This window comes from Corvus kubaryi, unplaced genomic scaffold, assembly GCF_017639235.1.
Source record: "Corvus kubaryi isolate FWS band 111438036 unplaced genomic scaffold, C.kubaryi_AGA036_p1.0 37397, whole genome shotgun sequence".
In the NCBI taxonomy this organism is placed as follows: domain Eukaryota; kingdom Metazoa; phylum Chordata; class Aves; order Passeriformes; family Corvidae; genus Corvus; species Corvus kubaryi.
The window spans coordinates 756,809-769,673 of record NW_024581136.1 but is presented as its reverse complement, the minus strand read 5'-3'; the positions used below and the strand labels follow the sequence as shown (position 1 = coordinate 769,673).

The 12,865-nt window shown below is 41.0% G+C and overlaps 1 protein-coding gene across 4 annotated transcripts in view; it reads left to right on the top strand.

Moving 5' to 3' along the window:
- The window catches only part of LOC121670935 (glypican-5-like), a 338,374-nt gene that overhangs the window by 98,767 nt on the left and 226,742 nt on the right, over positions 1–12,865 (top strand). For all 4 annotated transcript variants that reach the window (XM_042041913.1, XM_042041910.1, XM_042041912.1 and 1 more), the window contains one exon: positions 11,133–11,263. In XM_042041913.1, the coding sequence (XP_041897847.1) occupies positions 11,133–11,263 (131 nt within the window). The remainder of the gene's footprint in view (positions 1–11,132; positions 11,264–12,865) is intronic.

Below are 12,865 nucleotides of genomic sequence, written 5' to 3'. Positions count from 1 at the left end.
GCTTTCTTCTGGCTGGAGAAAAAGGGAAATTAAGCTCCTTTCTGCTGTACTGAAGGAAGTAAAGAAATAGATGTTATTAATGAAAAAATTTGGTGCATGTTTTGAAAAGCAGATGAGCACAGACCATGTGGCTGAAATCAGCTGCTTCCAGTTCCTGTTTTGGGCAAGTAAAACAGTGAATGAAACAAGTTTGTGTTTTCAGGGCAGTTTAATTACAGCCTTAAACAATAAGTTGGGTTGCAGTGGTGACTGCCAACTCCTGTTGCTATGCTGGGCTGCTGGGTGGTCTTGGACATTAACTGGATGCATCATGCCTGCATTATCTATCTGCACATTCAGGTCTGCAGGGCAGCCGTGGACCCAGTCGGATGTTTGTGAGACCATGCTCTTGAGATGTGTAGCCCAAATCCACAAGTTAGAGACAGGCAAGTACCTAAACATGCAGGCAGTTTGCCAAGGCTTTGGACCTCAGAATGTGATTTAATTGTCAAAGAAGTAAACTGGTTGTCAGGAGTTAGTCAGTTCCAAGCCTGCCTATGTGGTTTTTTTCTCAGATTTGTTAATCTTGCTGCCTTAGCCTCCTTGTCTGAGAAATGGGGATAAAAATAAAGGTACTGCCTGCCGTGAGGTGGCTGTAAGATGGGAAGGGTGCAGTGTTGATAAATGCTACGCAAGACTGGAAGTGAACAGATGGCTTCCCAGAAGCATAGTGGTCTCGTGGAGCATGTAATTGTCCTGGGAATGCTACACTGTGGTGTTTGCTAGGCAGGCAAGTTCTGGCAGGGAACTTTTACTGTGCTTTTAGATAGTGCTTTGCTTAATTTTTTTCTGTCTGAATTGAACTGTTATTTTCCCTTCTAAAATTCAAATATATTTTTCTTCTCTTTGGAAGTGCTTAGAACAGGTGTTGAACAATAGCAATTTGACTACACCAAATGTCCATCGGCCTTGGGAGTTCTCTTGCCTCCAGTTTTTGTCTGGTATTTTATCATGTTGCAGTGGCTTAAGCAGTCAGTGTGCTGCTGTAAGGAAGGGAAGCCCTGTGTAACTTCTAAAGGTGGGAAACAAATGCACTGAGTCTTAATCTTCCGTTGTTGACTTCAACAGGGGTGAGATGAATCTTTAGTAAAGTACATAAACATGAGAGAAAATGTAGAGGTTTGTCGATGATTATGTACCTTTTGTTGTCTTCTGCTTTGGGTGTTTGCTTGGTTTGGGTCCCTTTCTGACATTTCTTGTGCTGCAGTTGAGGATCCACATCTCCAGCAGGAACATCCAGTTTTTAAATTTCCTGCTCTTAAATGTCCTTTGGAATGTCATCTAGTCCAACCCCCATGCTCGAACAGGGTCATGCAGTGCTCAGAACAGGACACGGCCCTGCCAGTGCTGAATAGAAGGGAAGATCATCACTTCTAAAATACTCTGGGCTACTACTAGCCTTCGCCTGTAGGGCTGGCTCGGTTAAAATTTTCTGATCCCCAATCCAATGCCCTTTTGGGACATCTTTTCCATGCAAATTCAGGTTCTGTGCTGAGAATCCAGATTTTCTGTCAGTTTTCCATATGCATTCAGTGGGCTGTGAAGTTTCACACATGTTCACCGTGCTGCTTTTGATATGATATGATGTCTAATGTGCTGCTTTACTGCATGGTTGATAAAGCATGATTGATTCTTGACAACACTGCTGACATTAATTCTGCCTGTAGTCAGAGCTTGTAACTCTTTTCCAGTCAGTTACTAGCAAAAGGTTTTTGGGAAATGAATGCAATTACAGTTGGTGGAGTGACTGTAACTCACTGTTGACTACACTCCATGTCCCTTCTTGAATTTGTCTCTCTTTAAGTACGACTCCGTTGTAAAAGGAGACTTACTTTGGATTATGATGTGTTTCTAAAAGTAAAAACATTAAGTTTTCACTACCCTCCAGCTCAAAAACATCCTGTCTGGTTTCCTTCATGTTTTTTGAGATTGTATAGAAAGTCTGGGGAATCTCAAGTTGAAAGAAAGGCTATTATTTGTTTGCTCTTACTGCAGAACTACATCAGAAAAGGTTCAGAGAGGTACATGAACACATCTCAGAAACTTCAGTGCGACATCAGTGAGGAAATCATTCCTAGGCTTGTGAATAATGGCAAAACTCCTTGGCTATATAGAAAAATATATAGAATGGTTTAAAGTAAATCCTTTTGTTGATTTTGTTTTAAGAAAGCATGGATCAGAAATAAAGTTTAGAATTAAAAAGGCCTGACGACCATAAATGAGGAGTCGTGGTCTTGGATGCTGTTCTAAGCATCTTTATTCCTTGTTTTCACACTGTTGCTGTGCTCTAACACAGATCTGCCATAATGGGGCCATTCCTGCACCTGAGCACAGTCAGAATGAATTCTGCAGAGCAGCCAGTCTCAGACAGAGTTTTCTTGGGACCGTGTTTCCTTTATTTATCAATTGGTTCTTGACTCTTTAAGTTGAAAACAAGATGCCCTTACTAGTAAATAAGTTGTTGTCTTGCTAGAAAGATCTCTGTCCTAATATTCAAAGGTACAGTCTCAAAGGTCTGATCTGAGCTTTGCACTTAAACTTGCAGATTTGGTATCTTCACAGGTTTCAGCTGCAGAACTGCTCAGCCAGTGAAATGACATGACTGGTTTAATAGTCCAATTAGATCCCCATTTTAATTAATCACTGTAGTGAATGCTCAAAGCATCCATCCTTTCCCCACGTGAGCAAGGTGAGTCTGCCTGTCACATGTGCTCAGAAATCAAAGCCTGGTGATACAGGTGAGGCCCAGGAGATGTGATAATTCAGGTCCCCAGGGGCGGCTCCACATTTTAACTCGTGCAGGGTCCCAGTCCTCTTTGCTAGTGAACCTACCTGAGGTCCTAAGGTAAAGGAGCAAAAAAAGTGGCTGTTTTGGTACCCACTATAAGCAAAACATCTCTACTGCCCAAGGAGGGATTTCCTTGGGAGACAGGGGAAATGTCTGACAATTTGCTGATAAATGTAATGTGTTTGTCTCAGCGGGAAAAATGTCTTCTAAATATTTTTTTAAAAGGGTGGCTGCCTGCTTGCCTGATAATTGTGCTGCCTACTATTGCTACAGGCCTTGGATAGTTACTCAAGTCTTCAGTCATCTAAAGTTACTTATTTGTGTTCAGAAAAAAGGCATGCGAGGATATATTTATTTTGACAGCAAATGTCAGCAAATCATAATTGAAATATCCCATGAAAAAAGAAGAATTGAATGTGTTTATCAGTCTTTTCTAATTATTATGTTTGTTAAATGCAAAATGGAAGGTTATTCTTTTGCTGCAGGTCTTGACATTATTTTTGACATGTTTATTTAAGGACTGCATGAACTTACAGCATTATTTCGTCTAATAGGACAATGTGAAAATCTAATGACCTTCTGACTTCCTACATATTTTTGTTAGGTAACATTCATGATGTTATTTGGAGGAGAAAGCTCAGGCATTTTGCCTATCCAATGAAATGCTTGCAGTAATGATGAACAGAAAAAAATAATCATAGAAGGATTTAAAATTTTTTGCTGAAAATTGATTTTTTTCTGCTCTTGATTGCTATCTTTGGCAAATGTTTTCAGGATTGATTTGTAAGTGCTCTTATAAATACATAGGATAGGCATGACTTCATGTATCTTAAAATCTGGTTTCCATTTGCACCATCAGCCGTCCCTACGAGGGATGCTCCCTTCCCTCTTTTATGCATATGTATGTATGTAATGACACATTTTTTATTTGTATAACATATTTAATTATCCCCTGAACATACTCGGATGTCAGTTTAAAGTAACAGAAGAAGTTAAGAGATTTGGAGTAAACTCTTTTACTTAGGGAATGTTTCCCCCATTTATTTTCCTGACACTTGGTTCTTAGGCTGTCTCTACCTGCAAAGAAAAGGGAGATTTTGTCCAGGAGCTGTCAGACCTGTGAGCCTGAGGACATTTCTCTTCTGTGTGGACATTCTGCTTGTCCCTTCACCACTCTAGAGCTTGTCCCAGCTCATGCAACTTCCAAGCACCCTGCAGAGGAAGAGGGACCCACGCAGAACACACACTGGTTTTGAGAGGCATTTCAGATTGTCTGAGAGCCTCTAGTACAAAGTTATGTAGCCTATTTGCATGATTAAATATCTAAGTAATGTACTGTTTTACAGACACCAAATCACTGTAAGTCATGGAGTGAGCAAAAATAGATTTTGCTCTGTGTTGCTGTTTATTGTCTTCTTTTGGATATTCTGTAGAATGCCAGCCACATGAAAACTGCTAAGAAACAGTTCTGCTTGCATTATACAAAGCCTGGAGACAAAACACTTCACTGAAAGCTGTCTGTTGTACCAAAAGGCCTTTTAGGATGTTTGTTTTGTATGTCTGGGCTTGTGCCTGAATACCTGAGTGGTGATGGTCACCTACAAAAGTGTGTTAATCTGAAAATGAAGCTGAATTGCATGTTCAGAGAACTATGTGACTGAGTTGTCCATGGATCAAATCTGGCTCAGGGTCCTAGTAATTCACTGCAAATTACTATTTTTTCATATATGAAAAATGAGTGTCTGCAGTCAACTCAGCCAGTTATTTAAAATCATAATTCCTGCAATTCTGGTGTAATTATGATTGCAGTAAGTATGTGTAGAGGAACATGAGACTCCAGGTGGGTCAGACTAATGGTCTTTCCTACTCAGTTGTCTTTGGCCATACCAAAAGGAGATGCTGTTTATAGGGAGAAACACCCCCTCTTTCAGTAACCTCCCATTAGTGTCGGTTCCTTATGGCACTGGGCCATCCTGTGAATTCTGCTGCTGGGCAGCTGAAACAAGGGGACTGACTGTGCTGGGGTGGTGATCAAACTGGCTATATTTAGTGAAAAGGGTACTGGAGAGAGATCTTGTCTTGGGGAGCTCTTGGGCGTCATCAGCAGCTCATGTATGCCTCAACATGGCTAAAATTAATTGGAGAAGAACGTGACTTACCTATAGGGACTAGAAGGGTGACACGCTCGGTTTTGGCTAAAGGTGTGTAGGGAGGTACCTGAGCCTAAGGAAAGATGTTGATTTTTGGAGTTGCCAGCTGGTGAACTGCCTGAACCATGGGTACGATCCCTCCTGCCTGTCAGCCGCGCCCTGCAGCTCTCTCTAGCTGGGCCAGCTCACAATGAGCCTGGGTAGCCCAGCTGAGCCCTCATACTGACATTGGGCTGCTGTGGCTTGCAGGGGGCCAAGGAATGTCCCCAGTGGAGGTGCTGGTGCCAGCCCTTGCTGCTGGGCAGGGACAGCTGGTGCCATGGGGAGCCAGTCTGTGCCAGGGACCATCAGCAGGGATTGCTGCTGATGTTTGGGTGCACTCTGTGCACCACTGGGGCAGCCCTAAAAGGATTTCCTTATTTTATGTATGTGTGCATGTGTGTGTATTTGTACAATTTCTCTCTGCTACTTTTTGTACTTGGTTATTGAACCTTTGAAGAACAAACTGTGAAGGGTTTTTCTTTGTTACATTTTAAGATTGCAGTGATAAAAGAAATTCCAGGAATATTTGGATAATTGCTTTCCCTTGGGAATGGGTATAAATAGTAAACACGGTAACAGGCAATACCATTTTGATATACTTTAAGTAATTTGAAAAGTGATTAAAGGGAAATTTGAATAAAACTTTTTAATTGATTTTGTTATGTTATCTTTAAAGTCACCTCATTTTTCTGAGAGCTCTTAAAGTGGCTCACTTGGATTGGCTCCCAATGGAATTTTCTTTTAATACTAGATTATTGTAATTAATTACAAAATTTAGCTTAACCTTTGTAGGTTTTCAATATCTAAAGACAAATGTCACAAGTAACAAAGGCCAGGGAAGATTAGTCCTGAATCTAGGGGGGTTGTGGAGCTGAAGGGGAGATACATTTGACCTCTCAGGTGTTGCTAGTATTTCGTTTTAGCTTTTTAAATCATTACCACTTCTCTTTTCAGCTGGACAAATATATATACAGTTAGAACAAAAAGGTTTTGAAAAAATTCTAAAAAGACAAAGTTACTGACTTATGTGTGCTTAAAAGATTGTGGATGTGGAGGTGCACCGTGGATAGTTTGATACACTGACCAGTATATGCAATTTTAAAAGCCAGTGAGAGCAGAAAATAACAGCAATGTAATTTATGGTAAACGTTTGTTAGATACAAACTGTGTAGAATTCTTGAAATGCCTCATGTCATGTAAGGTATTTCTTTATTTTACATTTTTCCAGGGATTCTTGACTACTCTCTCTGTGAACAAAGGCTGTGCATGTGCGTTTAGATGCAGTTTTGTGGACAGGTTATCTCCCACTCTTTCTTAATGGTGTTATAGAATAAGGCTCCAAATTCTCATCATCTGCACTTTTATCTGGGATAAGGTCTTGTAGAATTTGATTCATTTGGATAACTGCTGCAGAATTTGACCTTTCCCTTGCCCAGTGTTGCTACCTGAAAGGATCTCTTCTGCCCTAGACAGAACACATAGAACTGTATTTTTTATGGATCTAAATTCTGTGGCTGAATTCTTTGATGTCTAAGTGTGAAGACTGACAGAAGGTTTTTCTGCCCCTGAGGAATTCATAATGCTATTCTCCTTGGAGGAATCTCTACTATCTAGTAAGGGTCAACTTCTCTAGCTGCCAGATTTCAGAAGATTTGTAGGAAATTAATTTAAATTGAACTATTCAGTAGACTCAAGATGAGAGAGAAGAGAATGCTCCCATCCCAAGTGAAAGCCAACATATTCCTGTAGGAAAATGAACTTAATAATCCCTTAGTTTGTTTATGGATTGCTGAACTCTGCTACCAGCAAAATGCTCATAATAGAAAACATAATCCATAGGGAGAGAATATTTAAAAGAAGGCGAAGTCAGAGGTTATTTGCTCTCTTGTCTGATTTTGTTCAGTAAGATAAAGGCAGTAGCAATGAGCCATGAGCCCTGACTTGCATTTTATCATATGGGCTCCCACTCAGCTTTTGAGCACTGGAAATTAATGTTTTACAGCAATACTCTAGTAGCAGATGACAGCCATTGCAAGGAGGGGATTCTGTGTTTCCATCATAAACTCTGGTTGGTGCTTGGACAGCATAAAATGACCAATGATGGTTTCTTTCACCGTGGGTAATCAAGTGATACAAGGATATGTCTGACCCTGAGGAAGTGAGACCTCCTGGTGAACACGCAAGTCTGAAAACTCAAGCCTGATTTCCCCATATTTCAGTGTTTTTTGCTTCCCTCATTTCACTTCAAACTTGGCAGCTGGAACCTGAATTGGAGCAAACTCCAATTCTGCTTTGAAGAGTGTTTGTGGCACTTGCAAGGCACAGCAATTGGGCAATGCAATGGAATGGAATGGGGGCTGGGGGATGCAATTTGTCACAGGTGTTTTACAGAGCTGGCTTGGGTTGGGGACAGATTGGCAGACAGAAACCTGCAGGCAAATGTGTCAGTGTTTTAATAATAACTCAAAACCCAATCACTGGAAAAATCTTGTATTTTAAAACACTAATCTTCCCATTACGAAATCAGAGACAATTACTGTTCCGAACTAGTGAAAAGGTCTCCTGCTTTAGAGAAATAAGATTCTCTTGGTATCCAGAAGGGCATGACATTTTTCCCATGTTTGATTATATCAAATATATTAAATATGACCTCAATGTTTAAGGTTACTCAAGCTGTTAGAGTTCAAAAAGATTCTGGATGAGAATTTTTCGATTTATTTTGTTAAGCCTCTGTAATAATTGTAAATAGTCATTCTTTTTAATAACAAATAGTAAGAGGTCAAAAAATGTGTATATATATGATTCTGTACTTCATTACCATGAAAAGTTCACAGCAGAAAAAATGTAGCTATGGCTAGAAAAACAGATCTTTTAAGAGGAATCATTGGTGTATAAAAAAAGCTTTAATATGAATAAAAATATCGGAATTATGAAACATGATTGATTATTCAGAAGATAACGAGGTATGGGGAATGCCAGTTTTCAGCTGTAGATGTTCGCTGGTGGAAGACAGACTTGCTTCAATATCATGGCAGAGACGAGCAGAAAGGCCTTAGGCTTAGGGTCTCACCATCAACGAGGGATGATTTTCTGTCAGTTTGTAATTTAAGAGTGGCAGACTTATTTTGGATTTAAAAATCAAAGAACTGGGCTCAGTCATTCTTTATGTTGATTCCTGATTATTCAGAGTACTGGACCTTGAAATTAGGATAAGAGCTTTAAGATTCCAGTCACCATTTCCAGGTGCACTGTTTCTCCTGTGGGTGGTGAGGATTGATTCACCATCTCTGGGTTAAACTGACAGTGAAGTTGTCCGGTGCCCTTAGTATGGGAGGGAAACTGTGTCCCTCACTGTTGTTAACACCCAGGGAACTTGTAGATTGCAGGTGTTGCAGTTCCAGAAAACACCTTTTTGGCTTTTTTATGGCATGCCTCATGCTTTTCAGTTCACACAACATTATCTTATTTTTCATAAATGTCCCATCTGGAAATTTAGGTGGTTTTTAATACATGAGTTGTTCTCATTTGTGCCATCAGCTTTGTGACTGCTCAAATTAGCTAGCAAAATTCAGGCTTTTCTGGTGTTTTATTTTGCAGAAAAATACACGTGTCGGAGAGGTGTGAAAATGAGTCCACATGAAAAAGAAAATTTGGAAGTCAGGTTTCTGTTTTACTCATTCAAAATCTGAAATGAATATGCCAAACAGGGATAACTCAAGAATCATGGGAGTCTCCTGGGAGGGAGTTTATTTAGACTCTGCATCCAAAGGTGTAGGGTACACCCACATTCATGGAATTAAGTTTTCAAACCACCTGCATGTGCTGCAGGAGCAGTGGTGGGCTGAAATCCTCCATCCTTGCATGCCCCAAAGAGGTTGGGAATGAAGAGAAGCTGGTGATCCATGCTAACTTTCAGGGCATGTCCTGTAGGAAGGGGTTTGAGAAGAAGAGGTGATGAGTGGCCAGCCTGGGGCTACTGGGACTGCCTGGCCTGGGACCAGATGGGGGAGCTGGACTGAGAAGAAAGGCACTGAAAGCCTGTGTGACACAAAAGATGTGATTTGCCCTTTTATGTAACAAATTACTTTATTCTTAATGGACCAGAACTGGTTAAAATTTTCCACTGAGAAGAATTTTTCCTTCGAATAATGTGGTTTTGTTTGATATGCAGGAAACTGTTACTACTGCTTAAAAAGAGAGCCCTGAAGCATAAGTTTGGCATAGAAAATACTGAAACCTGGGCAATCTAAAGAGTCATTTCTATAGTATCAAAGATTCTAATCAAAACAAAGTTTTTTTTTTTCAGTTGGATGCTTAAACTGTTGATTCACAACAAAAATGATGACTTAAATATCTTTGAATCTTCTTTCAGGAAAAACAAAAAACTTGGGTGTTCTTCATTGCTTATGTGTATGAGAACAACATTGCTTTTGTGAACCACTGATTTTAGTTGGTAAAAACTGTCTCAAATGCATAGTGACATGATTTGAGGTGTATGTAATTTGAAAACATGAACTTTAGTGACATGATGTAATCTAAGATGGATTTTGGAGAGACCTGTGCTGGAAATTTGGGTCTGTGTGCTGTAGGAGACCTGGGAAGCCTGGGGTGGAGGGGAGAAAACATCCTGTCCAGGAATGTGGTCCAGCTGTGTTATACCCTCTGTCCAGCTGTAGAGGGTTCAAAAGACTTTTTTGTTTGATATTTTCATTTGCATAGAGTGGGTTTTTTTCTTTTCAGAAGTTTAGAAGGGACTGAAATAGACTATTTTGTTTCACAAAGTTGTGTTTTAGAACAGTGCTGTGCTAGCCCCTGGTGAGACCAGAACAATATACATGGTGCGTGGTGTTGAGTGAGGCAGCTGGCTCCCACCCTGGCTGCTGGAGATGTGTCAGGATTAATCCAGTATGTTCCCATTCAATTGCTTCAGTTTTAGGTTCTTCACAGCATATTATACTGCATTGGGCTGTAACTCATATAACTAAAGCTGACAGTAACTGTCATGCTTATAGTTTCCAATTTTCCATATTCAGTTTGCTGTTTTTTCAGAGGAGAATGTCTTAGCTTCACATAGTGGTGGTTTTCCTGGAGGAAATGGCTAAGGCAGAGAAAATTGTCCTGTGCTTGTGCTGACACCTGCATCATAGTGGTGCAAAGGGACAGAGAAAGTTATCGGAAGTCATCTGTGGACAGAGTCTTCAGCAGACTCGTAAGGGTTCTAAAGATGCAGGAAAGTGCACAGAGCAGTAAGATTCCATCTCACCCTGGTTACTGTGGACGATTGAAGAAGGGATACCAAATCCAGTGCAGTGTGGGATGATGGATTCTGTGTGATTCAGGTCACTGGTAGCACCATGCCCACAGTAGGATTTCCTTTGTGGTCTCTTTGTGTTTGCTTGGGGATTTAAGTGTAGGTTAAACATTACTGGTTACTCATTTGTGGATTAGAAAGGGAAGAGACTTGCCTTACTATTGTCACTTACAGCTGTTACAGCAAATAAACATGTCAGGATACACGAGCAGTGTCAGATTCACAGTGCATAAAGGATAAACACAAGCTTGCTTTCTCCTGGACTGATACTAAATCCCTGATGAGAGGCTTTGGGAAGGGCAGTGAGGACTGAGTGATGTCACATGGCCTGGTTAAAGGCTGGAAGAATTGGTTATCTTCTGATTACAAGCCCCTTCAAACTCCAGATAGACTCTGCTCTTTATACATGGGGCAGATGTTCCACCAAAATCCACGTACCTTGAAACTCCTTTATGTTATGTTTCTAAAGAAAAGCTTGTTTGCCAATACTTCGTCAGTCACTGCTTCAGCCTGTTTCCGAGTGTGCTGTAGTCCAGGTAGCCACTGACAAATCCATGACTGCTGGATTTGACTGATGGAACATCCATTTCTGGTGTTCTTTGCCCTGCCTCGTAATTTGGTCCTTCTTTTGCAAGGCATTTGTTTCCAGCTCCTTGAAGGAAGAATCCTTCCTAATCTTTCTCTCACCCAGACAATGTCTCGTGCACTGAACACCAACTGCAAGGAACAGGCAGACTTTTGTAGGGTTGTAAATGCATTTCTCCATTCACACCCTGTTTTCCTTTCCCTCCCGTTCTTACAGGTTGATAAAGTGTGTGGACAGCCCAGACAGCAAGAAGGGAACCTGTCATCAGCCAATATTGTGCCAGTGAAGGAAGTGACTGAAACCCAGACATTCATGATGGCTCACACCAGCCTGAACAATAAAAGAAGGTAACCCTAGGCTGCAGTTGCTTTGAAACAAACCCTCTGCCTCATAATCTGCACTACTGGTTCTTTGCCCTGTAATGTTTAAGCCAAAGCCACAGCTCTGCCACCTTCTCTGTGTGCTTTCCAGCCACTGCCATCCCTGGCAGTTGCACAGGTGACTTCGTAGCATCACATTGTGGGTCTCTCCAAGAAAGGCCAGACTAGATATCATTGCTTAACACCAGGGAGTTTGTTATTTCCAGAATCTTTCCGTGAAAATGGTGAAAGCTTTTCCTCGACAAAGTCTGAGGAAACTGATTTGCACAGTTGAGTCTAAGTACTTAAAATGTAACTGCCCAGGTCTGTAAGGACATGAGCTTATCCAGGGGCAGAAGTGGGAAGGAGGAAGGGGTGAAAAGGAAAGATTCATTGCCCTGACACCAAGTCAGCCCGATTCCACTGGACTGGGGAGGAGTGATAAGATCCTTTGGAATCTCCTTGATTTGTTACATAACAGAGAAGGAGCTGATGGAGTTTTTTAGGCTTGTTGTGTCCATCTTGGCTCCTGTTCTTCAGCTGTGCCTCATCTGAGACACCTACAGCTGAGTTACTGCTACTGGCCTAGACAGGAGTATCCCTGCTCCCAGATCTCTTGAGTTCTTCTGTCACTTTACCTTGTGTAGCTCCTGAATTGGCTTTCTATACATTCTAAGTGGGGAGGAAAGGATGATTTTGGAATCCCACTCATGCTACACGAGTAGATGTCAAAGCAAGCTGCCCATACAGTCACAGTGCCTGTTTCTGGCTGACACATTGCCCTCTGTAACAGCATCATTAATCTGGAACAAGCCACGTCAGTGGGGCTGTGCTGGGCTTCCACCTCTGTCCAATACCAGCATCTAAACCACCCAGGCAGTCCATGTGTATCTCTGTCTGTTGGACAAGTGGATGACAGACAGCAATGTTAACATTTCCATAGCCTGGGTTCTGGAGTTTCAGTTGGGAAGATGAGATTTTTATCTATTTCTGATTTAATTCTCAGCTTGCATGAATGGAACAAACATTGCTTTAAAAGATAAAAGTAGTAACAGCAAGCGAAGTTTTTTGAGTGATGGTGATAATTTTATCCTTTTGTAATTTAAAATCAAAGCATAACAGCTTGTGCTAGTGCTTGGAGTTAATCAATTTTTACCATGCAAATCAGAAAAAAAGAGCTTTAAAGAAATTAGTAAGTTCAGCAGCAAAAGTCCAAAGAACAGTTGTAGTACAATTATTGAAATAGGCTTTTAACAGCACAGAGCCCTGGGCCATCTTCTGTGTAATTCACTGACTTGGCTGGGGCTTAACACTGGCATCCCAAAAGCCAGAGTTGCCAACCTGTAAACAGGTGACCTCTTAAATAGGTGCGAATTTGTGTTTTTCATGGCATGACAGGCATTCTTTCTCACCTGAGGATCTACTTCCTCTCCTTCCTAACCATCTAGAATTATTTGGATATTGGCTTTTCAAAATGTAAGGCTTGTAGATGGAAAAGAAAATAAACTAATGCACTGTAAATTAGTTTGCCAGAATTGGTCTGTAGACTGAAAATTAATTTATCAAAAAGATCTAAACTAAGTCCCTGCT